Genomic DNA, 26,204 nt, shown 5'->3' with positions numbered 1-26,204 from the left:
ATGGTGCTGTATTGAGTCCATTGTGCAGTGTTGAGTCTATGTACAATGCAGCTGCCTCAGTACACACATGCACGCCTTCACCCCCACTTGATGTCCCTCTGCCCAGACTACGACTACTCAGAGGTGTCCCCCGCAGAGAGCCACTCCGTGGAGCTTGCTCAGGCCCCTACCCAGGCCTCACCTTTGGAGGAGAATGTGGAGAAGGGCCAGCAAGGTGATCAACCTCCTCCACAGAAGAAGATCCCGGCTGGGAGGACCAATAAGGAGCAGCAAGCCGTAGAACCCGGAGGCCCCATCAAACCCGATAAGGTGCGGCGAGTCTCAATGCTCGTTAGGAATCGGGGGGGGGGAGATTGTTGAATGCTGGACTGTGATTGGCCACATTAAGTTGCAACGATTTCATTATTTACCAGTTAAGAGGCCAACTTAGCGATCAGCTTTTGTTCGTTTAACATGTAGGTTCTTCGATTGAAAGCTTTCGTGACTGCAGGGATTCATCTTCTTGGTTCTTTCGGTAAAGTCACGTAGAAGGGAAATAATACAAAAATACAAATATCTTTATTTTATTACATTATATTATTATATTATTTTATTATGTTTTATTTGCATTATTTTATTATTTCCCTTCTACGTGACTTTACCGAAAGAACCAAGAAGACGTAGGTTCTTGTTCAGAGGCGACCTGGCCACGCGCGATAGTTCATCGATAGTGTCTGATGTCATCATCATCGTCGTCGTCACCAAAACCACGTGGGAGTTTATAGCAGCAGCAGCAGCAGCTAAATAATAACTAAAGAAACCATAACTGCTGGCTCTGCCGGGAGAAGGCGGTACAGCAGAGGGTGTGAACTAATCTCCATCTTCTTAGTTTTTTTCGGTAAAGTCACGTAGGTAAAAAATTAAAATGAATATTAATAAAAGTAAAATAAAAATAAAATAAAAATCACGACGTTTCGGAGGCAACACAAGCTTTACATCAGCCGCACCTTAACAACTCTTGGAACTAAATTTCGATTTAAAGCTTTCGTGACTGCAGGGATTCATCTTCTTGGTTCTTTCGGTAAAGTCACGTAGAAGGGAAGTAATAAAATAATAAAAATAAAACATAATAAAATAATTCTCACGACGTTTCGGCCACAACGCAATTGCCGAAACTTCGTGAGAATTATTTGATTATGTTTTATTTTTATTATTTTATTACTTCCCTTCTACGTGACTTTACCGAAAGAACCAAGAAGATGAACTCTTGGAACCTCCAAGTTCAACCAGTCTACACAACAAAGGCTCATTCCTAGCAGCGTGCTTCAGCCGCACCGAACCTCACAATATTAATATCCAGGTGCCTACCTTGGCTCCTCCCACCCTTAACCAGTATATATACAAGGACTGTTTTCTTGGGATTTCTCTTACTTGATACAGCTGTCGTGCTGTGACGGTTCCACCTGAAGACGGAAGCGTGTGTTGCCTCCGAAACGTCGTGATTTTTATTATTTTATTTTTATTTTACTTTTATTAAATAACATTTTTACCTACGTGACTTTACCGAAAAAACCTAAGAATATGAATCCTTGCAGTCACGAAAGCTTCAAATCTATAATTAATCTCCATCTATCATAGGGACCTTATTGCCAGTCACAAAACGTATGACTTGTAAGAATATATTTTAGCCTTTCTGGCAATAAAACAGGTGTTAAGATGTTAAAACACCAGATAGATACCTTTTTCAAGGAATCAAGTCTGCATTAAACACACGTACTTGTGCTTAACATGCAAACAAACACACTCTGATCATATATGCAGCATTGTCTTTGAAACTGATTTTCCTACTTTATAGCCTAGTCAGACTGCTTGTGTTAGTAGACCAGAGAACATTGCCAAAAGGCCCCCAGTACAAATACAATACATGCATCAGAGCATTTATAGCTTGTGGTGAGCAGCTACATCATGGGACCTTTTGCCAGTATCAAAGTATGAAAAGAATCGGTTTTACCCTCTTCTTATATTGATACCTTTTTAAAGTAATTAAGTCTACATTAATCTAGATCTGAAGTTTTCGTGACTGTCCAAGTTGACATTAACCACACATACGTGTGGTGAATATGTAGACAAACACACTCTGATAATGAATATATGCAGCATTGTCTTTGAAACTGATTGCCATAAACCAGAGCCAGCCTTCCGTATGGACCAGTCCCACTACCAGCAGTGTTAGTAGACCACAGAACAACATCAAAAGGTGAACAGCACAAAGACAATGCACGCATCAGAGCATTTATAGTTTGTGGTGAGCAGCGATATCACGAGACCTTTCCCCTGGTATCGAATTATGAAAAATAAGAATAGGTTTTACCCTTCGACTTAAAGCTTTCGTGACTGCAGGGATTCATCTTCTTGGTTCTTTCGGTAAAGTCATAATTATGTTTTATTTTTAATATTTTATTATTTCCATTCTACGTGACTTTACCGAAAGAACCAAAGAAGAGGTTTTACCCTATTCTTATTTTTTACACTTTGAGACTGGCAAAAAAGGTCCCATGATATAGCAAAAGGGTCCCATGAGGGAAGAATTGTGGCCGGGAGGACCCAGGGTTTAGGTTCATTCTGCATTTTGGATTGTGCCAATTTTTGAGGTGAAAAAGCAATCTGCAAGTGGCTCATGATGATGACACTGGTCAAAAAATAAATCTGGCCTGGACCTTTGCAGCTGTTTTAGACTAATTTTAGGGTGCTGATTCCAAATCTGATCTCAGATTTGCTCTATCACATCTCACTTTTATACTATCGGCATACCCCATTTTCATTGATTTTACCCGAAATTAACTCTGTCACTTATGATTGCAAGTTGTTGCGAGTCAGTGACTGCTTTAGTGTTAAAATATGGTGCTGTATTTTTAGGATAGTGTGTTTATAATATCATTTTTTGTAAATATCCACATTTATTTAACATTTTTCTTCTGCAGTTTTTATTGAAAATGCAATATTTGATATCTCAATAACCTGATGTGATAGACAAAAACTGATGCCAGATTTGGAATCAGCACCCCAAAATTACCTTAAACCCGTTGGAATACCTTATGCCAGAAAAAGTGTGTTGACCATTGCGATGATGGAGTTTACCTAAATGAGTCACAAGACAGGTTCAATATATTGCTTGTCCACTGATTGTTGTTGTTATTGTTGTTGCAGAGTGGTAAAGAAACTCTCCCTCTGAAGCTACCGCTGGCTCCCATTGCCCCATCCCTACCTGCTCTGACTCCTGAACCTACAATTCACACCACTCAGGAACCACTGACTGTCACGGTCCCTCTTGAAACTCCAAATCCGAGCACTCAAGAATCACTTACCAACTATACCGTTCTTACCACCACTCCAAATCCGAGCACTCAAGAAGCACTTACCAACTATACAGTTCTTACCACCACTCCAAATCCGAGCACTCAAGAATCACTTACCAACTATACCGTTCTTACCACCACTCCAAATCCGAGCACTCAAGAATCACTTACCAACTATACCGTTCTTACCACAACTCCAAATCCGAGCACTCAAGAATCACTTACCAACTACACCGTTCTTACCACCACTCAAAATCCCACCACTCAAGAACCACTTTCCAACTATACCGTTCTTACCACAACATCAAATCCCACCACTCAAGAATCACTTTCCAACTACACCGTGCCTACCACCACTCCAAATCCCACCACTCAAGAATCATTTACCAACTACACCGTTCTTACCACCACTCCAAATCCCACCACTCAAGAACCACTTTCCAACTATACCGTTCTTACCACAACATCAAATCCCACCACTCAAGAATCACTTTCCAACTACACCGTGCCTACCACCACTCCAAATCCCACCACTCAAGAACCACTTACCAACTACACCGTTCTTACCACAACTCCAAATCCGAGCACTCAAGAACCACTTACCAACTACACCGTTCTTACCACAACTCCAATTCCCACCACTCAAGAATCACTTACCAACTACACCGTTCTTACCACAACATCAAATCCCAGCACTCAAGAATCACTTACCAACTACACCGTGCCTACCACAACTCCAAATCCCACCACTCAAGAATCACTTACCAACTACACCGTTCTTACCACAACTCCAAATCCCACCACTCAAGAATCACTTACCAACTACACCATGCTTACCACCACTCCAAATCCCACCACTCAAGAATCACTTACCAACTACACCGTGCTTACCACCACTCCAAATCCCACCACCCAAGAATCACTTACCAACTACACCGTTCTTACCACAACTCCAAATCCCACCACTCAAGAATCACTTACCAACTACACCGTTCTTACCACAACTCCAAATCCCACCACTCAAGAATCACTTACCAACTACACCGTTCTTACCACAACATCAAATCCGAGCACTCAAGAATCACTTACCAACTATACCGTTCTTACCACAACTCCAAATCCCACCACTCAAGAACTACTTACCAACTATACCGTTCTTACGACAACTCCAAATCCGAGCACTCAAGAATCATTTACTAACTACACCATCCTTACCACAACATCAAATCCCACCACTCAAGAACCACTTTCCAACTACACCAGACTTACCACAAATCCAAATCCCACCACTCAAGAGCCACTTACCAACTTTCCCGTTCTTACCACAACTCCAAATCCCACCACTCAAGAACCACTTACCAATACAATGCCTACCACATCTCCAAATCCCACCACTCAAGAACCACTTACCAATACAATGCCTACCACAACTCCAAATCCTACCACTCAAGAACCGCTTACCAATACAATGTCTACCACAACTCCAAATCCCACCACTCAAGAATCACTTACCAATACAATGCCTACCACAACTCCAAATCCCACCACTCAAGAACCGCTTACCAATACAATGCCTACCACAACTCCAAATCCCACCACTCAAGAATCACTTACCAATACAATGCCTACCACAACTCCAAATCCCACCACTCAAGAACAGCTTACCAAACCCTCCACCTTCTTGTCCACTTCCCTCGTGGCCTCCACCACCACGTGGCCTGCTGAGAGGTAGCGAACACGTGACCACAATATTTATTCTATGTACCATAAACCCAGAGACACATAGGGACACAGAACGACCCATTGAGATACATAGAAACCGATAGAGACACACACATAGTGACCCACGGAGCTATGTTAAAGACAAGCCATAATGGTTACAATTGTAGCCATGCAATCCCTAAACTATGGGCCGCATTGTAAACCCATAGAGACTCACAGACACATAAAGATGCAAAGGTGAGTTGCCGCACAAAGCTATAGAGCACTACCTGCTGGGTGGGGGTGGATTCCAACGAAAACAGGATGAGATGTTACTATTCTTTGTGCAAGCACTTCCAAGAGTTCATGAACAGTGAGCCTGGTGAAATTTGGGGAGCGCATCGTCAGTAGTGAACCTTTGGGTCCTAGGGTGTTTCGGCCTTTCACACAATACACCCTCCCCAAAGGCGGCCAGCGACAGGGTGATCAATCCTACGCTTGCGTCCCATTCCCAATTAGTCATAGGAGTTGCCTTGTTGTTGATAGCCAACATCCCATGGGACTATGCATGGCAGGGGCGTCCTCCTCCCTGAGTCAAGCATTGTTGACTGCATACCTCCTGGCCCTCTCACTTTGGGGCCCAGCTGGGGTCTTTCCTCTTCATCCAGACCCACTGACTGCTGCCTTCTGCCGCCTCCGATACAGCTCTGATTGCCGAACGCTGGCTCTGGCCCTTAATTCCCAGGTCTCTAAGCAGTCTGGTTGTAGATGTTGCCACAAAACCTCTGCAGCCCACCTCCACCTGCTGGGTGGGGGTGGTAGTACTACGACATCTTGGATCGTACTTTGTCTCGGGCCTCCCCCTCGACCTTACCACCATGGAAACCTCTACCAGGAGCATAACTCCAGACAGCATAGCTCTCAAGATCATTGGAACACTAAAGTCTTTCGACCACGCATAGAGACACAAAGAGACCCATAGAGATATTTAGGGACACAGGGAGATTTACAGAGATGCATTGGGACCTGTAGAGACTCGGAGAGACGCATAGGGAGACAGAGAGACCCGTAGAAATACATAGAGACCAATAGAGACACACATAGCTACCAATATAGATAGTTAAATATAAGCCACAATTTAACATTTCGGCTTTCGCGACCAACATCATCCATAATACAGGTGACAACTAGCTTCATCAGGCGACAGCCACACATCTGGCTGTCACCTGATGAAGCTAGTTGTAATTACGGGCGAAACGTCGTACTCAGATTGTAAATGTTGTGGCTTGGCTCTCCAACACACCGGTGTGCTGTACTAGTAACGATTTGGCATGTTCTCTTTTCGTGACAAACCTTACTAATTGGCTGTGTCGGGTGTTGGCGGGTTTAACGACACATTTATATATTTACGCGATCTAGCCCAAAAACAAACTTGTATTATAATAATAATTGTTTTTTTACCCTTTTATCTGGCAACAAAACTGACACCTTTTTTTTTACAAGGAATCATGTTTGCAAATGCAAGCAAAAAACACAACTCTGCATTTCGACTGCAGGTATTGTGGTCAATGCAAACATGACTCCTTGTAAAAAAGGTGTCAGTTTTGTTGCCAGAAAAAAGGGTAAAAAACAATTATCATATTTTGCTACTGGCAAATGAGGTTCCAATGGTGTAAACCTGCATTATACAAGCCAGAATGTTACGATTGTAAGCATGCAATCCCGAAACCATGGGCCGTATTGTAAACCCATTGAGACTCACAGACATATAAAAGATCCCCCATATAGCCTTAACAGACTGTAGGGGCAAGTGCTGTTAGTGAACACCTATGAAGGCCGGAACTGTACACGAGGGGGTGGGTGGCCAGCACCACGCCCGACCGCCTTTGTCTCCCCAGTGGCGATGCTTAAACACCGCACCAGGTACTCATTTAAGGCTGAGTCGACCTAGGGGAGGCCCAGGACCGGTTCACATAATCGTCACTGGTGTTGGCCGTGAGCAGGAATCGAACCCGGGTGGCCAGGTTCATAGCGCAGCGCGCTAACCGCTACATTCACCGCTCCCCACAGACGTATAGAGATACACAGACTCACACACAGAGATGCTCAGAGATACATGGGGATACGACCTTCTTGTACGCCAGGCGAGGTAGTTAACATTTCCTAAGCCACCGTGGTGACTGGGTTTAATGTGCGCCTCGACCTGTGGGGTAAAGTCCCCGGCTTCATCTTCTTGGTTCTTTCGGTAAAGTCACCACGTAGAAGGGAAATAATAAAAGAATAAAAATAAAACAAAATAAAATAATAAAAATAAAACATAAAATTGTTATTTTATTATTCAAGTAGAAGGGAAATAATAAAAATACAACATAATAAAATAATAGTTTATTATGTTTATTTTTATTATTTTATTATTAACGTAGAAGGTAAATAATAAAATAATAAAAATAAACCACAATAAATTATTTATTATGTTTTATTTTATTACTTCCCCTCTACGTAAATAATAAAAATAAACATAAACTATTTTATGTTCTATTTTTATTATTTTATTATTTACGTAGAAGGGATAAAACATAATAAAATAGTTTATTATGTTTTATTTTTATTATTTTCTTATTCACGTAGAAGGGAACTAATAAAATAATGAAAAGAAAACATAATAAAATAATATTTTTATTATTTTATAATAATAAAATAATTTTATAATAATAAAATAATATTTTTATTATTTTTATTATTTTATTATTCACGTAGAAGGGAAATAATAAAATAATAAAAATCTAACACAATACAATGCAATTCTCACGACGTTTCGGCCACAACGCAAGCAGCCGTCCTCAGGTGAAGAACAGGTCTGTCGGAAAGACAGCATCTGAATGAGCACCACCAGGCTTGGCAGCGTATATTTAAGCTGGGTTAAAGGGAGGAAGGGCGCCTTGACAAAGGAATTAGCATATCAACAGAGGAATTTAGCATATATATTGAAAATGCAGATATGGGATTAGTCACTACTTGTGGAATGCGTAGGAGGTGGGGGGGGTCTCAAAGTCATATTATGCTCGTGCATTATGTAGGATTAGCAGCAACAAAGGGAGGAGGTAGGGTTAGCAGTAATAAAGGGAAGAAATTTAATAGTAAGGAGCTGCAGCAGTTAAACCACCACGTAAAATACAAAAACTAAAACTCACCGGCTGTTTTTTTTCTATCGCCATCAGTTATTGTCCATTGCTTATCTCTATCCCGGCCGTGTACAGAGTGATCACCCGCAGACCCGGAAAGATGACCACCGACCAACCGTGGCCTGACAATGGGTCTGGGGAGGGCAGCACGTATCGGCCGCCCAGAGTGCAAGTCCCAACGATGAAGACCACAGGTAACTATCGTGGGCAAGTCCCAGTGGCAAAGACAGGCATTCTAACTTGATTTGAAGCTTTCGTGACTGCAGGAATTACTCTTTGGTTCTTTTGGTAAAGTCACGTAGAAAGAAAATAAATTAAATAATAGAATACGACGTTTCGATTGCAACACAAACAATCGTAATCAGGTAGAACTACATTTGAGAGAGAGACAAAAACACAGACACGGAGACACACAGACAGACACACAAGCAGAGAGAGAGACAACACAGAGACACACAGAAAAACAACATAGACACACAGACAGACACACAAGCAGAGAGAGACACACAGAGACACACAGAGAGAGAGAGAGACACACAACATAGACACACAGAGAGAGACTCACACATAGACACACAGACAGACACAAGCAGAGAGAGACACACACAGAGACACACAGAGAGAGACACAACATAGACACACAGAGAGAGAGGCTCACACATAGACACCCAGACAGACACAAGCAGAGAGAGACACACACAGAGACACACAGAGAGAGACACACAACATAGACACACAGAGACCCAATGCCTCTGTGTCGTGGCCTTAAATAGAGAGGGGGTGGGGGGCAGAGAGAGGTGGGTCTGCTGGAGCAGATAAATTAGCATGTCAATGAGGGAGCTGTGTGGAAATCCACCCCGAGGTGGCAGGGGGAGAGAAAGACCCAGCAAGACGGGTGAAATTTAGAGAGAGTTTTGTGGAAATCCACCCCGAAGCGGCCGGGAGAGAGAAAGAGCGAATGGACCTATGAGAGCCTGGTACATTTTTAGAAAGAGAAATAGGCAGTTTGAGATAACAATCTTAGCAATTTTTTGTAAACAGGTATTCTATTCTATGTCTGTCTTGAGTCTATGGGTCCAGTGTTAATTTATGGGTATAATTATAGTCTATGGGTCTAGTGTTAGTCTATGTGTCTGGTGTTAGTCTATGGGTCTAGTTATAGTATATGGGTCCAGTGCTAATGTGGGTCCAGTGCTAGTCTATGGATCCAGTGTTGAATCTATGAGTCAAGTGTTAGTCTATGTGTCTGGTGTTAGTCTATAGGTCCGGTGTTAGTCTATGGGTTTAGCATTAGTCAATGGGTCCAATGTTAGTCTACGGAGCCAGTGTTAGTCTATGGATCAGTGTTAATCTATGGGTGAGTGTTAGTCTACGGGCCCAGTATCAGTCTACGATGATACATACGAAGGCACTGCCAATATTATAACCTTGGCTGCCACTCTTCATGGCAATCTGATGTTGTGTACCACCGTCCCTCTCCTCTGGTGTACAGACTACGTGGACAAGGACATCTGCAATGAGAGACCGGTGAGCGGAATATCGACTTTGCCCAACGGAGACACTGTCGTGGTGAAAGGTACGAGTTTGGATCCCGGATGTGTGTGGGTTGCAGGCCTCCCGACCGTTATAGAACTGTCTTCTTGGTTCTTTCGGTAAAGTCACGTAGAAGGGAAGTAATAAAATAATAAAAATAAAACATCATAAAATAATTCTCACGACGTTTCGGAGGCAACACAAGCTTCCGTCTTCAGGTGGAATCGTCACAGCACGATAGCTGTATCAAGTAAATGATTTATACAGCTATCGTGCTGTGACGGTTCCACCTGAAGACGGAAGCTTGTGTTGCCTCCGAAACGTCGTGAGAATTATTTAATTATGTTTTATTTTTATTATTTTATTACTTCCCTTCTACGTGACTTTACTAAAAGAACCAAGAAGATGAATCCCTGCAGTCACGAAAGCTTTAAATCGTTATAGAACTGATCATGATCGAATACACACCTCTTCGTTAAACACCAAAACATCATCGCACACCTCCACCTGGCTTTGACTTCCTCCTCCTTCTTGAAGACACCGGCGGAACCATTGACCGCATCCGCCAGAACATCACCAGGCTATTGTTGCACCGCATCTCCTCCGTATTGTGCGACATTACAGTCACAAGTCACAGTGGTGCGATTGTGGCCATGTGTAGTGGGTTTGTAAGGAGACGGAGTCTTCGTAGGAGGCAACACGTATTTATGTACAATGCTAGTCTATGGTAAAATGCTAGTAAAATGCTTGTCTATGGTACAATGCTAGTCTATGGTACAATGTCTGTCTATGGTACACTGTTAGTCTATGGTACAATGTTAGTCTATGGTACAAAGTCTGTCTATGGTACACTGTTAGTCTATGGTACAATGCTAGTCTATGGTACAATGTTAGTCTATGAGCAGTAGAGCTCCCCCCTGCTGCTGCTGCTGTGTTGTGCCACCCTCAGCATGCTAAGCTGTGGATGTCCCCTCCACCATCAGGGCCGTTCTTCTGGAACCTGAGACTGAGGTTGGTCCCACAAAGGGTCTCCACGGTGTGGCGGGTGCCTTCCCCAATCGACGCCATGTTCACCCGCTGCAGCTGTCAGCCCAAGACCTACATCTTCAAGGTACGGGGGAGACCTCGATAAAAGGGTAAAAAAACAATTATCTTAATTTAATTTGTTTTCATTTTCATTTATTTTTACCTACGTGACTTTACCGACAAAACCAAAGAGTAAAAAAACCCCCCTCTATTTTGGATAATATTGTTGGCGAAAGCCCTACTACTACTTGTTCAATTGTGTATGTCTCGCGTGCGTACCGCGTGCGTATTGTGTGTGTGTGTCACAGGGGGATAAGTACTGGCGCCTGGATAATGGAGTCCCAGACATGGGGTACCCAAAGCTCATCTCGCAAGGTTTCAGCGGACTCCAGGGTCCCATCACGGCAGCCCTCCCAGTGCCTGGGGAAAAGCGGGTGTCGGAGCACGTGTTTCTGTTTCAGGGTAATGTCCTAACCCACCCCCACCGATGTCCTGACCCACCTCCACTGATGTCAGTTTAACACGTAGGCTTACGCGACCAATATTAATCATAATCAACGTTTTTGGGTTTAGATCGCCGCGTTATTTATAAATGTGTCGTAACCCTCCACCACCCGACACGGCCAATCAGTAAAAAAGTGTCACGTTGACAAAAGACAAATAGTTCACTGCTTTAGCTCACCGGTGTGTTGAAGCGTGAAACCACAACATTTACACATTTGAGTACGACGTTTCGCTGGTAATTGCATCCAGCATCATCGGGCAATTCGCCAGAAACGTCGTACTCAAATTGTAAATGTTGTGGTGTCACGCTTCAACACACCGGTGGGCTAAAGCAGTGAACTATTTGTCTTTTGTCAACGTGACACTTTTTTACTGATTGGCCGTGTCACGTGGTGGAGGGTTACGACACATTTATAAATAACGCGATCTAAACCCAAAAACGTTGATTATGAACTCCACTGATGTCGTAACCCACCTCCACTGATGTTCTAACACACCCACCACTAGCCCCACTGTACCCACCTAGCACTACCCCCACTGTACCCACCCACCACTACCAGAGGTCGCAATCGGTACCCGATACCCGTACCCTACCCAATACCCGGCTACCCGTACCCGGCCGGGTACGGGTACCCGTTTGCGACCCTGGTGCGGCCGGGTACGGGTACGGGTAGGCCGTGAGTCACTGGTGAGTCACCGTGAGTCACTCATTTTCCAACGTCTTGTCTCTTCTCACAAATTCAAGTTCCTAGAATCAACCCACCAGCACCTGCAACATGGCTTCATCCCAGAGGTCGCAATCGGGTACCCGATACCCGTACCCTACCCGATACCCGGCCGGGTACGGGTAGCCGGGTATCGGGTAGGGTACGGGTACGGGTACCCGTTTGCGACCCTGGTGCGGCCGGGTATGGGTACGGGTAAGGAATCAAAACCCGTTTGCGACCTCTGACCACTATCCCCGCTGTACCCACCCACTACTACTGCACCTACCCACCACTTGCACTACTGTTCCCACTCAGCACAACCACAAAACACGTTCCTTCGGAGTGGGCAGGCAGGAACTTAGTTGGACTGCACATTTGTGCGATCCGTGTCACGTGGCGCGTCACGTGGTGCTGAGCCCCCCGAAGTGTTCTATGAATTCTAGATTTGAAGCTTTCGTGACTGCAAGGATTCATATTCTTAGGTTTTTTCGGTAAAGTGACGTAGGTAAAATTTTTTAGTTAAAATTAATAAAAGTAAAATAAAATCAAAAATAAAATAAAAATCACGACGTTTCGGAGGCAACACAAGCTTCCGTCTTCAGGTGGAACCGTCACAGCACGCTTGCTGTATCAAGTAAATGAGAAATTCCAAGAGATACTACCCCGTATATATACTGGTTGAGGGGGGGATGAGCCAGGACAGGCCCCCTTTTTATTATTATGGTAAGGTTGGTGCGGCTTGAGACTACGGCTAGTCTCCATAACAAAGGACTGAGCCTTTATTATGTAGTTCTATGAAATACAAATCGAGGGCGTGTCTATGCACGACAGACAGACAAATAATCCCTGGTGGGCAGTGTGGAACTGTTGTTCCTACCTGTATAATATATTTTAACGATGAGTATTAATGGTGAAGATGATGATGGCAATGACAATCCCCATTGATATATTTATGATGGTGATGATCATGAATATTGGCGACTACGATGATATAATCGAGACGATGATGGAGATGATAATGAATTTGATGACCGATGGTAATGGTATTAATAATGTTAAAGGCAACGATCATGGATACTGATGGTGGTAAAGATGACGTTGATATTGATGGCGGTGGTGATGAGGATTATGACGGCAACAATGACGACGATGATGATGATCGTAATGATGATGTTCAGGGCCTACTGTGGCAAAGTACCTGTTCAAGAAACACGAATGTCCAGCATCCCAAGCGAGGATCCATTTCCAGTCACGTAGGGGCCGTGCCGTGGACACCAGAAGCTCCAAAAGTAAGCCTGGCACGACGATGACCTGAACTCTGACCCATGACCTCTAACCCTGTGTTAACACTATGACACAAACCATAATCCTAACCCTAACCCTGAACCGAAAGCCTAACTCTGACTCTAATCTTGTCCCTGAACACCGTGACCCTAACCATAACACTGGTCAACACACTTTTTTTGGCATAAGGTTTTCCAACGGTTTCAAGGTAATTTTGGGGTGCTGATTCCAAATCTGGCATCAGTTTTTGTCTATCACATCAGATTTTTGAGATATCAAATATTGCATTTTCAATAAAAACTGCAAAAGAAGAATATTAAATAAATATGGATATCTACATAAAAATGGGGTATGCCGATACCATACAAATGATGTGATAGAGCAAATATGAGATCAGATTTGGAATCAGCACCCTGAAATTAGTCTAGAGCAGCTGCAAAAGTCCAGGCAAGACATTTTTTTGTTTTGTTGACCAGTGTAATCCTTTAATCCTCACCATGACCCAGAACCTAAACCCTGAATCTAACCCTGTACCTTAATGCTATGACCTTACTCCTAACCCTGTGACCACAACGCTAACCCTGGACCTAAAGACTAACCCTGACTCTAACCATGTGCCTTAATGCTATAGCCCTAACCTTATAATCCTAAACCTGACCCTTGCCTAAACACTATGATTATACCCTCATCACCCTGACCCTGAACCCAATGCCTAAACCCGTCACCAACAGCGTGGCTTGATCCTATGACCATAACCATAATCCTAAACCTGACCCCGACTCTAACCCTGGTCTAAACACTATGATTATACCCCTATCACCCTGATCCTGAAGCCTAGCCCTGAAGCTAACCTTGTTGTCTTAATGCTACGACCCTAACTCTGTGGCCGTAATGCCGACAGCTAACCGCCCGAACCCTAGACCCAACCCCGAGACCGCGCTGTGCGTTTCCCGTGTGCCAGGTCAGCTGCAGTTTGGCTTGATCCACATCCACTGGAAGGGCTTCCCCCTCGACTACTCCTCCGTCTTCACGAGGCCCATGGCGCCGGCGGCGCCCACAGCCCGGATCTCCTACCGGCACTTCGTCGTCGTCAGAGGTGAGAGAAATTGAGAGAGACGACGGGGAGACGATGGGGAGGGAGACGAAAGGGAGCCAATTGGTTTTCGGCATTCACGGAGATTCCACTCCCCACCCCCGCCCGGGATGAATGCCCTGCGGACAAGTCTAGCATAAAACAACCCCAGGCCTTTCAATGCCATTCCCTGAAGGTCTAGGGGAACCCAGGGTTCTCCAATTCATCGTTGTGTCTCCAATAAGACATAGAGATCCACGTTATAACCATGAAGGCAAGAGGTCCCCGGGCCTTGCAATGTAATTTCCAGAAGGTCTCGAGCAAGGATTCTTAACCTTTACTGCAGCCTTGGCACCCCTTTGGTTCTCTAATCGTAAAACAAGAAATGCACAATGTTAATAAATACATAGGGGTTGCTGGAGTTAAGTGGCCGTGCTTAATTTGTGTTTTCGATGATTTACCTTCACGGTATCTCGAATTGTTAAATGTTGTCGTGGGTTCACTCTCCAACACACAACCAGTTAGTTCTGAACTAGTAAGGAATGGGCACGTTTTATTTACGTGACAAACCCTATACTCATTGGCTGTATCGGGTGGTGGTGGAGGGATTAACGACACATTTGTATTCATATGATCTAACCCCAACAAAAACCTCTATTCTAGATTTGAAGTTTTCGTGACTGCAAGGATCCATATTCTTTGGTTCGTGACTTTACCGAAAGAACCAAAGAACATCTGGCCATGTCTGGCCACACCCAGAGGGTGCCGTGCACCCCAGGTTAAGAACCACCTGGTCCAGAGGAAACCCAGGGATCTCCATCACCTCATATCCAAGAGGTGTAGAGGACTCAGGGCTGTCATAGGAGTATCTCCAGGAGGTATTGTGAGGCCCAGGATGAGTAACATATCATCTACAGAAAGGGATATAGCTCCAGGACTGTCATCCATCTCCAGAAGGTCTAAAGAAGCCAGTTTGTCAATATCTCATCCAGGAATCCCAGAGAAAGAGGACTAACCGTCATCCTAAGTTCAAGAGGTCTACAAGAACCAGATTTGTCATCACGCCACCTTACACTGACCCTTCTAACACCCTCTCCACTATGCCTGGTCTCTTGCTCTCACTCCTACAGACTCCTACTACAGCCTGAACATGCGCAATAAGCAAGTGTCCCAGAAGCCGGAGGGCAGCATTCGGGGAGACCTGTCCTGCCCTTGAGGCAGGGGCAGCAGATCGCGACCTGTGGGACCTCTTCTCCCAGCCAGGGTGACAGGGTCATGGCTATTCTACGCTTTTGCATGACGGTGGTGATGCCAGCAGCAGTAGAAGCTGCAGCAGCGGCGGCGGCGGCAGCGGCGTGGTTGTCCAGGAGCTGGAGGCCAATTTGGAGGTCCAACTGCTGCTCCTGCCACTATAAGAGAGGAGGCGAGCTTCAGCAGAGAGAGTTCGTGCCGTGTCACCACTCCTCCTCTTCGCTCATCCACTCTCCCTCCTCCACCCTTCACCTTCCCTCCTGCACCCTCTATCCTTCACCCTCCCTCTTCCACCATCGCAAATCCTCCCTCCTACCTCCTCCACACTCCCTCCTCCATCCTCCTCCTCCAATGTTAGTCTATGGGTCCAGTGTTGAATCTATGGGTCCAGTGTTGAGTCTATGGGTCCGGTGTTAGATTGTGTCCAGTTTTAAGTGTATGGGTCCAGTATTATGACTATGGATGCAGTGTTAGGTCTATGGGTCCAGTGTTGAGTCTATGGGTCCAGTGTTAGTCTATGGGTCCAGTGTTAGTCTATGGGTCCAGTGTTGAGTCTATGGGTCCGGTGTTAGTCTATGGGTCCGGTGTTAGTCTATGGGTCCGGTGTTAGTCTATGGGTCCGGTGTTAGTCTATGGGTCCAGTGTTAGTCTATGGGTCCGGTGTTAGTCTATGGGTCCGGTGTTAGTCTATGGGTCCAGTGTTAGTCTATGGGTCCGGTGTTGAGTCTATGGGTCCGGTGTTATGTCTATGGGTGCAGCGATAAGTCTATGGGTCCAGCGTTGAGTCTATGGGTCCATTTTTAGTCTATGTGTTAGTCTAGGAGTCCAATGTTGTTAGTCTATGGGTCCGGTGTTAGTCTATGGGTCCAATGTTAGTCTATGGGTCCAATGTTGAGTCTATGGGTCCAGTGTTAGTCTATGGGTCGTTAGTAACTGAAAAACCACATCCCTGCTGCTGCTGCTATCATCATCCGCATGCCTAGAATAAGTGCTTTGAAACGGTCAGTAGATTTTACTTTGTTTTTTGTAAATCCTGAAAATATATTCCAGTGCTTAGACAGTGCCGCACACTTCTAATGCCTTCCCCCCCCACCCCCGTTGAACCCATCGATCCGAGTCAATAACAAACAATAAAGATACTAATTGACATTCCTGAAGGCGCAGTTCATCCGCGGATCTCAGCGCACGCTACGCACCAAGTCAGGAACTCGACAATGCGCGGGGTGCTCCAGTGACCGTTGGTGGGGTCCCACCGTCGTGGCAATTGTGTATGTGGGCCTTGCGGGCGAAACGGGCGGGACTTTCGGGAAGACATGACCCTCGCCCCGTGTGACCACGCGGCGCGGCAGGGCGTTCCGCAGTCTTTGCGTGGCGCCGCGTGCTCGAGGCTAATGGCCCCCACCACCACGATGGGTTTGCGGAGTTCTGGCTCTCGGCACCCGGAGCGGACGTCGATTAACGGATAGGCGGCAGCGGTGTCAAGATCGGCCCTTGCGGAGGAGGAGGGCGATGATGATGATGAGGAGGCTCGTGAAGGACGCTGCTGCTGCTGCTACTGGGCAGTGCCAGGCTGGGTGCACAGCGAGGGCAATTCGTCAGCTGTGAGGCAGTCGCCGCTCCTGACAACAAACAGCGGAGGGGCACAGGAGCGATGCTGCACCTAGCCTGGCACAGTTAACCCATGGCACCACCTGGGGTCTCTTCCGTGACCTCCTGCACCTAGCCTGGCACAGCAGTTAAACCCATGGCACCACCTGGGGTCTCTTTCATGAACTCGTGCACCTAGCTTGGCACAGCAGTAAAACCCATGGCACTATCTGGGTCTCTCCTGTGAACTCGTGCAACTAGCCTGGTACAGTAGTAAAACCCATGGCACCACCTGAGTCTGTCCCGTGACCTGCACCTAGCCTGGCACAGTAGTAAAACCCATGGCACTGCCTGGGTCTGTCCCGTGACCTGCACCTAGCCTGGCACGGTAGTAAAACCCATGGCACCACCTGGGTCTCTTCTGTGCCCTCCTGCACCTAGCCTGGCACAGCAGTAAAACTCATGGCACCACCTGGGTCTGTTCCCTGAACTCGTGCACCTAGCCTGGCACAGTAGTAAAATCCATGGCACCGCCTGGGTCTCTTCTGTGCCCTCCTGCACCTAGCCTGGTACGGCAGTAAAACCCATGGCACCACCTGGGTCTGTCCCGTGACCTCCTGCACCTAGCCTGGCACAGCAGTTAACCCATGGGACCACCTGGGTCTCTTCCGTGCCCTCGTGCACCTAGCCTGGCACGGTAGCACAACCCATGGCACCACCTGGGTCTGTTCCGTGACCTCCTGCACCTAGCCTGGCACAGCAGTTAACCAATGGCACTATCTGGGTCTGTCCCGTGACCTCCTGCACCTAGCCTGGCACGGCAGTAAAACCCATGGCACCACCTGGGTCTGTCCCGTGACCTCCTGCACCTAGCCTGGCACAGCAGTTAACCAATGGCACCACCTGGGTCTGTCCTGTGACCTGCACCTAGCCTGGCACAGCAGTAAAACCCATGGCACTACCTGGGTCTGTCCCGTGACCTCCTGCACCTAGCCTGGCACGGCAGTTAACCCATGGCACCACCTGGGTCTGTCCCGTGACCTCGTGCACCTAGCCTGGCACAGGTGACGTCGCCACTACATAGTGGCGAATGGCGGCTATTGGTATTGGTGGCTATGCGGCTGCTGCTGTTGCTGCTGCTGGAGGTGGCTGTCTGGGATCATCCAGCAACTGTTGATTGCAGCAGCAGCAGTAGCAAGGGTTGGTGGATCACGCACAGATGGGTTGTGAGACTCCCTTGCCACGGGTGTCGGGGAGGAACCGTGTACCCCCCTTGGCTCTGCTGTCAGGAGGTGGTGGAACACGTGGAGATGAGTCCACACGCGCGTGCGGGCGTATGAATGTTGAACTTCTTTTGCGCCGTACATAGCCAGCAGTCCTAACCGGAGCTGCTGCACGGTCTGCACCGTTGCTGGATGATGGCTGACAGCCATGTGCAGCAGGAGGAGCACAGCCACCACCACAGCCACGTGCAGCCGAAGCAGCAGCATAGCCACCACCACCACAACCACCACCACAATCAAGTGCAGCAGCACCACCACCACCACGTGCAGTAGCAGTAGCACCACCACCACAATCAGGTGCAACAGCAGAAGCACTACCACCACGTGCAGCAGTAGCAGTAGCACCATCACAACCACCACCACAATCAAGTGCAGCAGCAGCACCACCACAACCACCACCACCACCACAACCACCACCACAATCAAGTTCAGCAGCAGCAGTAGCACCACCACGTGCAGTAGCAGCAGCACCACCACCACAATCACCACCACGTGCAGCAGCACCACCACCACAATCAAGTGCAGAGGCAGCACCACCACCACAATCACCACCACCACCACCACGTGCAGCAGCAACAGCACCACCACCACCACCACCACAATCAAGTGCAGCAGCACCACCACCACCACAATCAAGTTCAGCAGCAGCACCACCACCACAATCACCACCACCACGTGCAGCAGCAACAGCACCACTACCACCACAATCAAGTGCAGCAGCAGTAGCACCACCACCACCACAAGAACCTGCACAGCCTCACTGCTTGGACTGACCCGTGCCAGGATCCAGACACCCACAGAGAGAGAGCATGGATGGAGGGAGGGGGTGTGTGGGTAGGAGAACTCGCACAGAACGTGGCAATGACATCGCTTGCTTCATCACTTCACCATTTAATGTCTTAAATTAAAAACCCACAAATCAAGGCGAATCGCGTCGGGAGCGGTGGGTGCAGGGCTTAGCGGCGCTGCGAGACCCGATTTCGATTACCGCTCAGGGTCAGCGGCACCGGTGATGGCGAATATCTCGAGCCGGTCCCGGGCCCTCCCCTAGGTCGACTCAGACTGAAATGAATGCCTATGTGTGTGTCGTCGACATGGCCAGCGGGGAGACAAAGGCGGTCGGGGTAGGTGCTTGGACAATCGCTGCTTGCTAACGGCACTTGTTAAAGGCTTAGACGTGTGTGTGTGTGGGTGAGTTTGTGAAAGGGGGTCAGTAAGTTAATTGGTGAGTCGGTGGGTGAGTGAATTAGTGGGTGAGTGAATTAGTTGAGTTGGTTGAGTGAGTTAGTAAATTAGTGAATTAGTGAGTGGTTGGTTAGTGAGTGGTGAGTGAGTGAATGAGTGGCTGGTGAGTGGTTGGTGAGTGGTTGGTGAGTGGTGAGTGAGTGGTTGGTTAGTGAGTGAATGAGTGAGTGAATGAATGAGTGAGTGAATGAGAGAAATGTTAGTGAATGAGTGTGTGAGTGACTGAATAAGTGAGTGAGTGAATGAGTGAGTGAATGAGTGACTGAATGAGTGAGTGAGTGACTGAATGAGTGAGTGAAAGAGTGAGTGAGTGACTGAATAAGTGAGTGAGTGCATGAGTGAGTGAATGAGTGAACGAGTGAGCGAGTGAATGAGTGACTGAGTGAATGAGTGACTGAATGAGTGAGTGAATGAGTGAGTCAATGAGTGACTGAATGAGTGAATGGGAGAAATGTTAGTAAATGAGTGAGTGACTGAGTGAATGAGTGACTGAATGAGTGACTGAATGAGTGAGTGAATGAGTGACTGACTGAGCTTGGCTGAAATGAACGGGGGTGTGAGCGCACTTGCCCCAAACGAGAGGGGGGGGGGTACATGAGGTGGAGGGGGTGAGGAGGTCGAGGAGGAGGGGGGGGGGTGAAGGGGGGGTGAGGAGGTGGGGGCGACGAGGTCACCGCTGGAGGTAGGCGTCCTGCCAGAGGTCACCAGACACCTTGAGGGAGCTGTGGGGGAGGGGGGGGGATGACATCATCAGGTGACATCATCACGTGACATCATCAAGTCGCAACATTCATCACACGCCATGAGGTTGTGTCCGCCGATAGCACGGTCACGTGTCTCCCCCCCCCCCCGTGTCTCCCCCCCCCCCGTGTCTCCCCCCCCCCCCGTGTCTCCCCCCACCCCCCTCCCGTGTCCCCCCCCCCCCGTGTCTCCCCCCGTCTCTGCAGTGTCTCATCTCCCCGTGTCTCTCCCTTTTCCCCCCCGACATGTCTTCCCCATCTCCCCACGTCTCCCCCGCATGTCTCCCCGTGTCCCCCCCGTTTCTCCCCGTGTCTCCCCGTGTCCCCCCGTGTCTCCCCGTACCTCCCCTATGCGTCTCCCCAGTGTCTACCCCGTGTCTCCTTCATCTCCGCGTGTCTCCCCAGTGTCTACCCCGTGTCTCCTTCATCTCCCCGTGTCTCCCCCACGTCTCCCCCCGTGTCTACCCCGCGTCTCCTCCATCTCCCGCGTCTCCCCCGCGTGTCCCCCGTGTCTCCCCGTGTCTCCCCTATGCGTCTCCCCAGTGTCTACCCCGTGTCCCCCGTGTCTCCCCGTGTCTCCCCTATGCGTCTCCCCAGTGTCTACCCCGTGTCTACCCCGCATCTCCTCCATCTCCCCGCGTCTCCCCGCGTCTCCCCCACGCCATCACCTCCCCACTCGCCCAAGTCTCCCCGTGTCTCTCCCCCGTGTCTCTCCCCCGTCTCCCCCATGTTCCCGCACATCTCCGTGTCTCCCCCCCTCCCCCCCTCTCCGCCCCCCATGTCTCACCGCACAATATCACCGAACGCGGTGATGAGCGGCTTGCTCTGGTAGTCCAGGCCGTGTTTGCTGCAGAGCGACTTTACGAGCGGAGACACCTTGTGGTAGTTGTGACGCGGCATCGTGGGGAAGAGGCTGGAAACGTCAACAATATCAACAACAGCATTGATATCAACATCATCAACAACATCAACAACGATAATTGGTTTTTTACCCTTCTATCTGGCAACAAAACTGACACCTTTTTTACAAGGAGTCATGTTTGCATAGACCACAATACCGGTGTAATGCGGGCGTAAGCGACCTTCCGGATGTGACGTCACGGGGGGTGGAGTCATGTGACGTGGGTGGAAGGTTCGGGTCCTTAAGCGGGTAAACCGGAAGGGGAAGTCAGTCGGGGTGTGAGCGGAAAAGAGTGAGGCCACGCGGGCGGGTGAGAAGAGGGGGGGGCACCGACGGCTATCGGGAGCCAACCCCGAAGACAAGAGGAAGCTGCGGAGTGGTGTGCAGCTGCAGAGGAGACAGCCAGAAGGGCTGCGTGTTAGAGGCAGCGGTGTGGCTGCCAGGAGGAGCTGCGGAGAGAGAGAGAGACAGCACGAGGCTGCCAGGAGGTGGAGAGAGAGGAGTTGCAGCGAGTACAGCCAAGGGGGGCTGTGTGAGAGAAACAGCAGCGGGGCTGCTGTTGTGGATCGGGCCGACATTGGAGTCAGCACCGTGGAGAAGCTACAGAGTAAAGACAGCCGTGTGGGTGTACAGCACGAACCGAATAAAGGACACTGAGCCAGACATCGTGGTCCAGTCGTTTATTACACTGGTGTCGGAAGTGCAACGGCATGTCGAAACAAGTGAGGAAGAAAGTTAATCCGGCGCCTGCATCGGCTTCTTCGTCCGACGACGACGAACTCCCTCCAACCTCGGATCCTGTTGGGGTGGTGGAGGAGAGCCCGGCTGAGGCGACCACGGGAACGGGAGTGGAGGATGTTGGCGCGGTGGCGGGTCCGTCGACATCATCAGACGCGGATCAACGATGGCAAGCGATGGCGGTACAACTGGAGGCACTTAAGGACGTCCTGGCGCATCTATGCCATCTCGTCGCGCCAGGGACGATGGATGATGCAATTGGTGCTCCGCGGGCCGCCACGTTGCCTGTCCTGCCGCCGCCATTGCCCACGCGGCAAGAGGCCGCCATTTTGCGCGCTCCGTGGCGCCAAACCGCCATCTTGGCCACGCCGCGGGCCGACGCCATTTTGAATTTGCCATCACAACCACCACCATTGGAAGACGGCGGGAAGAGGAGTCGGAGTCGCCACCTTACAACGGTTAAAGAATTTTCCGTCGGTGGGGACTGGAGCGCGTTCGCCTGCCGCTTCTTGGCGGCGGTACGCACAGCAAGATGGACCGATGCGGAGGCTTTGGAGGTGTTGCCGACTCTCCTGGACGACGAATCTGTCCGATTCTTCCGTTCCATAACGACCGATAAGAAGGCAACTTTATGTGGTGTTTTTCAAGAAATGGCCGATGCTTATGAGCCACCAGATGATGCGCATCGGCGATTCGCTCAACGACAACGAGCACCAGAGGAGTCGCCCGTGGCGTTCAGGGGTGCGGTGCTGGAGCTGGCCATGGCAGCTTATCCTGGGACGCCACAGGACCTGCTCGAGCCTCTCATATTAGGGAAAATGTTGGAGCTGTCTCGGGATCTAGGGATCCCCATGCCTGTGTGTGGGCATGAGAAGCTAACTTCCCGGACGGCTGCTAAGTGTCTCGATGCGCAATTCAACCTCCGTCGCTGGAAACAAGTGACGGCGTGGACGGGGGGGGCCCGTCAAAGAAGGGGATGCGCTGGGGTGGAACCCTGCGCAGGCTGTCTATGTTCCGGATGACCGGGGCCCTCAACAACTGACGGCCGCCTCCGCTCCATGGACGGGACGCGGCGGGCCGAGACCGCGCGCGGCGCTACCAGAACGGGGCCGTCAGGAGGCGAGGCCTGCGCTTCGGCGCAACGAGGCCGAATGTTTCCGCTGCGGGCGTAGGGGCCACTACGCCAGAGACTGCTGGGCCCGCTTCCCGGCTCCGCCGCAGCAGGAGGCCTCGGCACCGGTCAAGTCGGCTAAAGATCCTCCGAAACAGGCCGGCCGTGACATTGCGGGGGACGAGGGGCCCTGCTCGGAGGACGCCTGCCAGGTCTGCGGGACCTTCGAGCCCTGCAGCCCTTCCGACCCAGCTGCGGGCACGGTCACAGGACAAGCCCAAGACTAACTCTTTAGGGACACGGGACGGCGATGGACTTCCAGCTGCGACAGGGGGATTACCCCCTGTCATTCCTCGACTTTCATCGCGTTCCCGTTCTGCGAGTGGGCCGCCGACCGTCCGGGACGGGCCGGCGACCCGCACACGTTCCAAATCGCTTACGTTTCGTTGATTGTTGCTGTCTTGTTATTTTTTTCTTACAGTTGTATTTATTGCATGCTTTTTGTACGTTCGTTGATGTTAATTGCGTTGTTGTTGTTGTTCTTGCTGTTACATTGTATGCTTAGTGTCCTTTAGGGGGGGAAGCTCGGTTCGCCGCATTACGATTTGCTATTGGTCAGCCGAGGTCGGCTGGGATTTTTCTACGGGGGAGGGTGGTGTAATGCGGGCGTAAGCGACCTTCCGGATGTGACGTCACGGGGGGTGGAGTCATGTGACGTGGGTGGAAGGTTCGGGTCCTTAAGCGGGTAAACCGGAAGGGGAAGTCAGTCGGGGTGTGAGCGGAAAAGAGTGAGGCCACGCGGGCGGGTGAGAAGAGGGGGGGGCACCGACGGCTATCGGGAGCCAACCCCGAAGACAAGAGGAAGCTGCGGAGTGGTGTGCAGCTGCAGAGGAGACAGCCAGAAGGGCTGCGTGTTAGAGGCAGCGGTGTGGCTGCCAGGAGGAGCTGCGGAGAGAGAGAGAGACAGCACGAGGCTGCCAGGAGGTGGAGAGAGAGGAGTTGCAGCGAGTACAGCCAAGGGGGGCTGTGTGAGAGAAACAGCAGCGGGGCTGCTGTTGTGGATCGGGCCGACATTGGAGTCAGCACCGTGGAGAAGCTACAGAGTAAAGACAGCCGTGTGGGTGTACAGCACGAACCGAATAAAGGACACTGAGCCAGACATCGTGGTCCAGTCGTTTATTACACCTGTAGCCATAATGCAAACAAAAAACATAACTCTGATGATATATGCACTGTCCTTGAAGTTGATTGGTCCACACCCGGTCCACACACATTATTGGCTACAGGTATTGTGGTCTATGCAAACATGACTCCTTGTAAAAAAAGGTGTCAGTTTTGTTGCCAGATAGAAGGGTAAACAACCAATTATGATATTTTTTACTGGCAAATGAGGTTCCAATGGTGTAAACATCAACAATATTAATATCAACATAATTAACATCATCAACATCATCAATATCATCATCAACCACACTAACATCAACAAAATCAACAACATTAACATCATCATCAATATCAAAATCATTATCATCAACAACACTAACATCAACAACATTAATATCAACATTATCAACACCAACATCAACCACACTAACATCAACACAATCAACAACATCAATATCAACAGTATCATCAACAGCACCAACAACATAATCAACAATATTTATATCACCATTGGAACCTCCTTTGCCAGTAGCAAAATATGATAATTGGTTTTTTACCCTTTTATCTGGAAACAAAACTGACACCTTTTTACAAGGAGTCATGTTTGCATTCACCACAATACCTGCGGTCGGAATGCAAACAAAAAACACAACTCTGATAATGTATGCACTGTCCTTGAAATGGATTGGTCCACACCCGAGACAGCTTTTCTTAGAGCCTAGTCTCACATGGTGTTGGACCAGATGACGCCAAAAGGCTAAAAAACAATTGTCATATTTTGCTACTGGCAAAGGAGGTTCCAATGGTGTAAATGCTTACCCCGAGCTCTCATACTCTGATGGTGCATTGTTTTTGAGTTGTGGCGGTAGTGTTGATGATGTTGATGATGATGGCGGTAGTGTTGATGATGTTGATGATGATGTTAATGATGATGGCGGTGGTGTTGATGATGTTGATGATAGTGATGATGATAGTGTTGATAATGATGGCGGTAGCGTTGATGATGTTGATGATAGTGATGATGATGATGTGAATGATGGTGGTGGTAGTGTTGATGATGTTGATGATGATGTTGATGATGGTGGCGGTAGTAATGATGATGATGTTAATGATGATGATGATCTTGATGATGATGGTGGCGGTAGCATTGATGATGTTGATGATGTTGATGATGTTGATGATGATGGTGGTGGTAGTGTTGATGATGTTAATGATAGTGATGGTAGTGTTGTTGATGTTGATGATGATGGTGGTAGTGTTGATGATGTTGATGATAGTGATGGTAGTGTTGTTGATGTTGATGATGATGGTGGTAGTGTTGATGATGTTGATGATAGTGATGATGTTGATGATGTTGATGATGATGTTAATGATGATAGCGGTGGTGTTGATGACGATGCCCACGATGGCGTTGTGTGGTGCCCACGCTCCGTGACACTCACTGGTGCTCGATCTGGAAGTTGAGGTGTCCCGTGAACCAGTCGTTGAAGAGCGACTGGTCGACGTTGCACGTTGCCTGCAACTGAGTTGAAGCCACACGCAGGGAACAGCAGAGCAGAGTCGCACGTTGATGACTGCCTCCTGCACCCTGCACCATGCACACTGCACGCCCCTCCTGCACCCTGCAAAATCCCTCCTGAGATGTGTGCAAACCTGGTGGCCAACTACAAGAAACGTCTGACCTCTGTGATTACCAACAAGGGTTTTGCCACCAAGTACTAAGTCGTGTTTTGCAGAGGGATCAAATACTTATTTCCCTCATTAAAATGCAAATAGATGTATAACATTTTTGACATGCGTTTTTCTGGATGTTGTTGTTGTTATTCTGTCTCTCACTGTT

At 48.6% G+C, this 26,204-nt stretch overlaps 2 protein-coding genes across 3 annotated transcripts in view; one reads left to right on the top strand and one right to left on the bottom strand.

The window, feature by feature from the left end:
* The window catches only part of LOC144733884 (uncharacterized), a 38,772-nt gene extending 22,020 nt beyond the window's left edge, over positions 1-16,752 (top strand). For both annotated transcript variants that reach the window (XM_078615890.1, XM_078615891.1), the window contains exons 5-13: positions 107-309; positions 3,187-5,063; positions 8,294-8,412; positions 9,711-9,794; positions 10,735-10,862; positions 11,086-11,239; positions 13,167-13,277; positions 14,234-14,368; positions 15,475-16,752. In XM_078615890.1, coding sequence (XP_078472016.1) covers positions 107-309; positions 3,187-5,063; positions 8,294-8,412; positions 9,711-9,794; positions 10,735-10,862; positions 11,086-11,239; positions 13,167-13,277; positions 14,234-14,368; positions 15,475-15,560 — 2,897 coding nt within the window. In that variant the 3' untranslated portion in view covers positions 15,561-16,752. The remainder of the gene's footprint in view (positions 1-106; positions 310-3,186; positions 5,064-8,293; positions 8,413-9,710; positions 9,795-10,734; positions 10,863-11,085; positions 11,240-13,166; positions 13,278-14,233; positions 14,369-15,474) is intronic.
* Positions 16,753-19,336: 2,584 nt separating this feature from the next.
* The window catches only part of LOC144733885 (acyl-CoA (8-3)-desaturase-like), a 28,568-nt gene continuing 21,700 nt past the window's right edge, over positions 19,337-26,204 (bottom strand). The window contains exons 10-12 of the mRNA XM_078615892.1: positions 25,807-25,886; positions 21,238-21,363; positions 19,337-20,432 (exon numbers count right to left, since the gene is read on the bottom strand). Of these exons, the coding sequence (XP_078472018.1) occupies positions 20,381-20,432; positions 21,238-21,363; positions 25,807-25,886 (258 nt within the window). The 3' untranslated portion in view covers positions 19,337-20,380. The remainder of the gene's footprint in view (positions 20,433-21,237; positions 21,364-25,806; positions 25,887-26,204) is intronic.

Source organism: Lampetra planeri, chromosome 48 (assembly GCF_965212315.1).
Source record: "Lampetra planeri chromosome 48, kcLamPlan1.2.h2, whole genome shotgun sequence".
Classification (NCBI taxonomy): domain Eukaryota; kingdom Metazoa; phylum Chordata; class Hyperoartia; order Petromyzontiformes; family Petromyzontidae; genus Lampetra; species Lampetra planeri.
The sequence above is the reverse complement of the archived record's forward strand: the minus strand, read 5'-3'. Positions and strand labels throughout refer to the sequence as shown.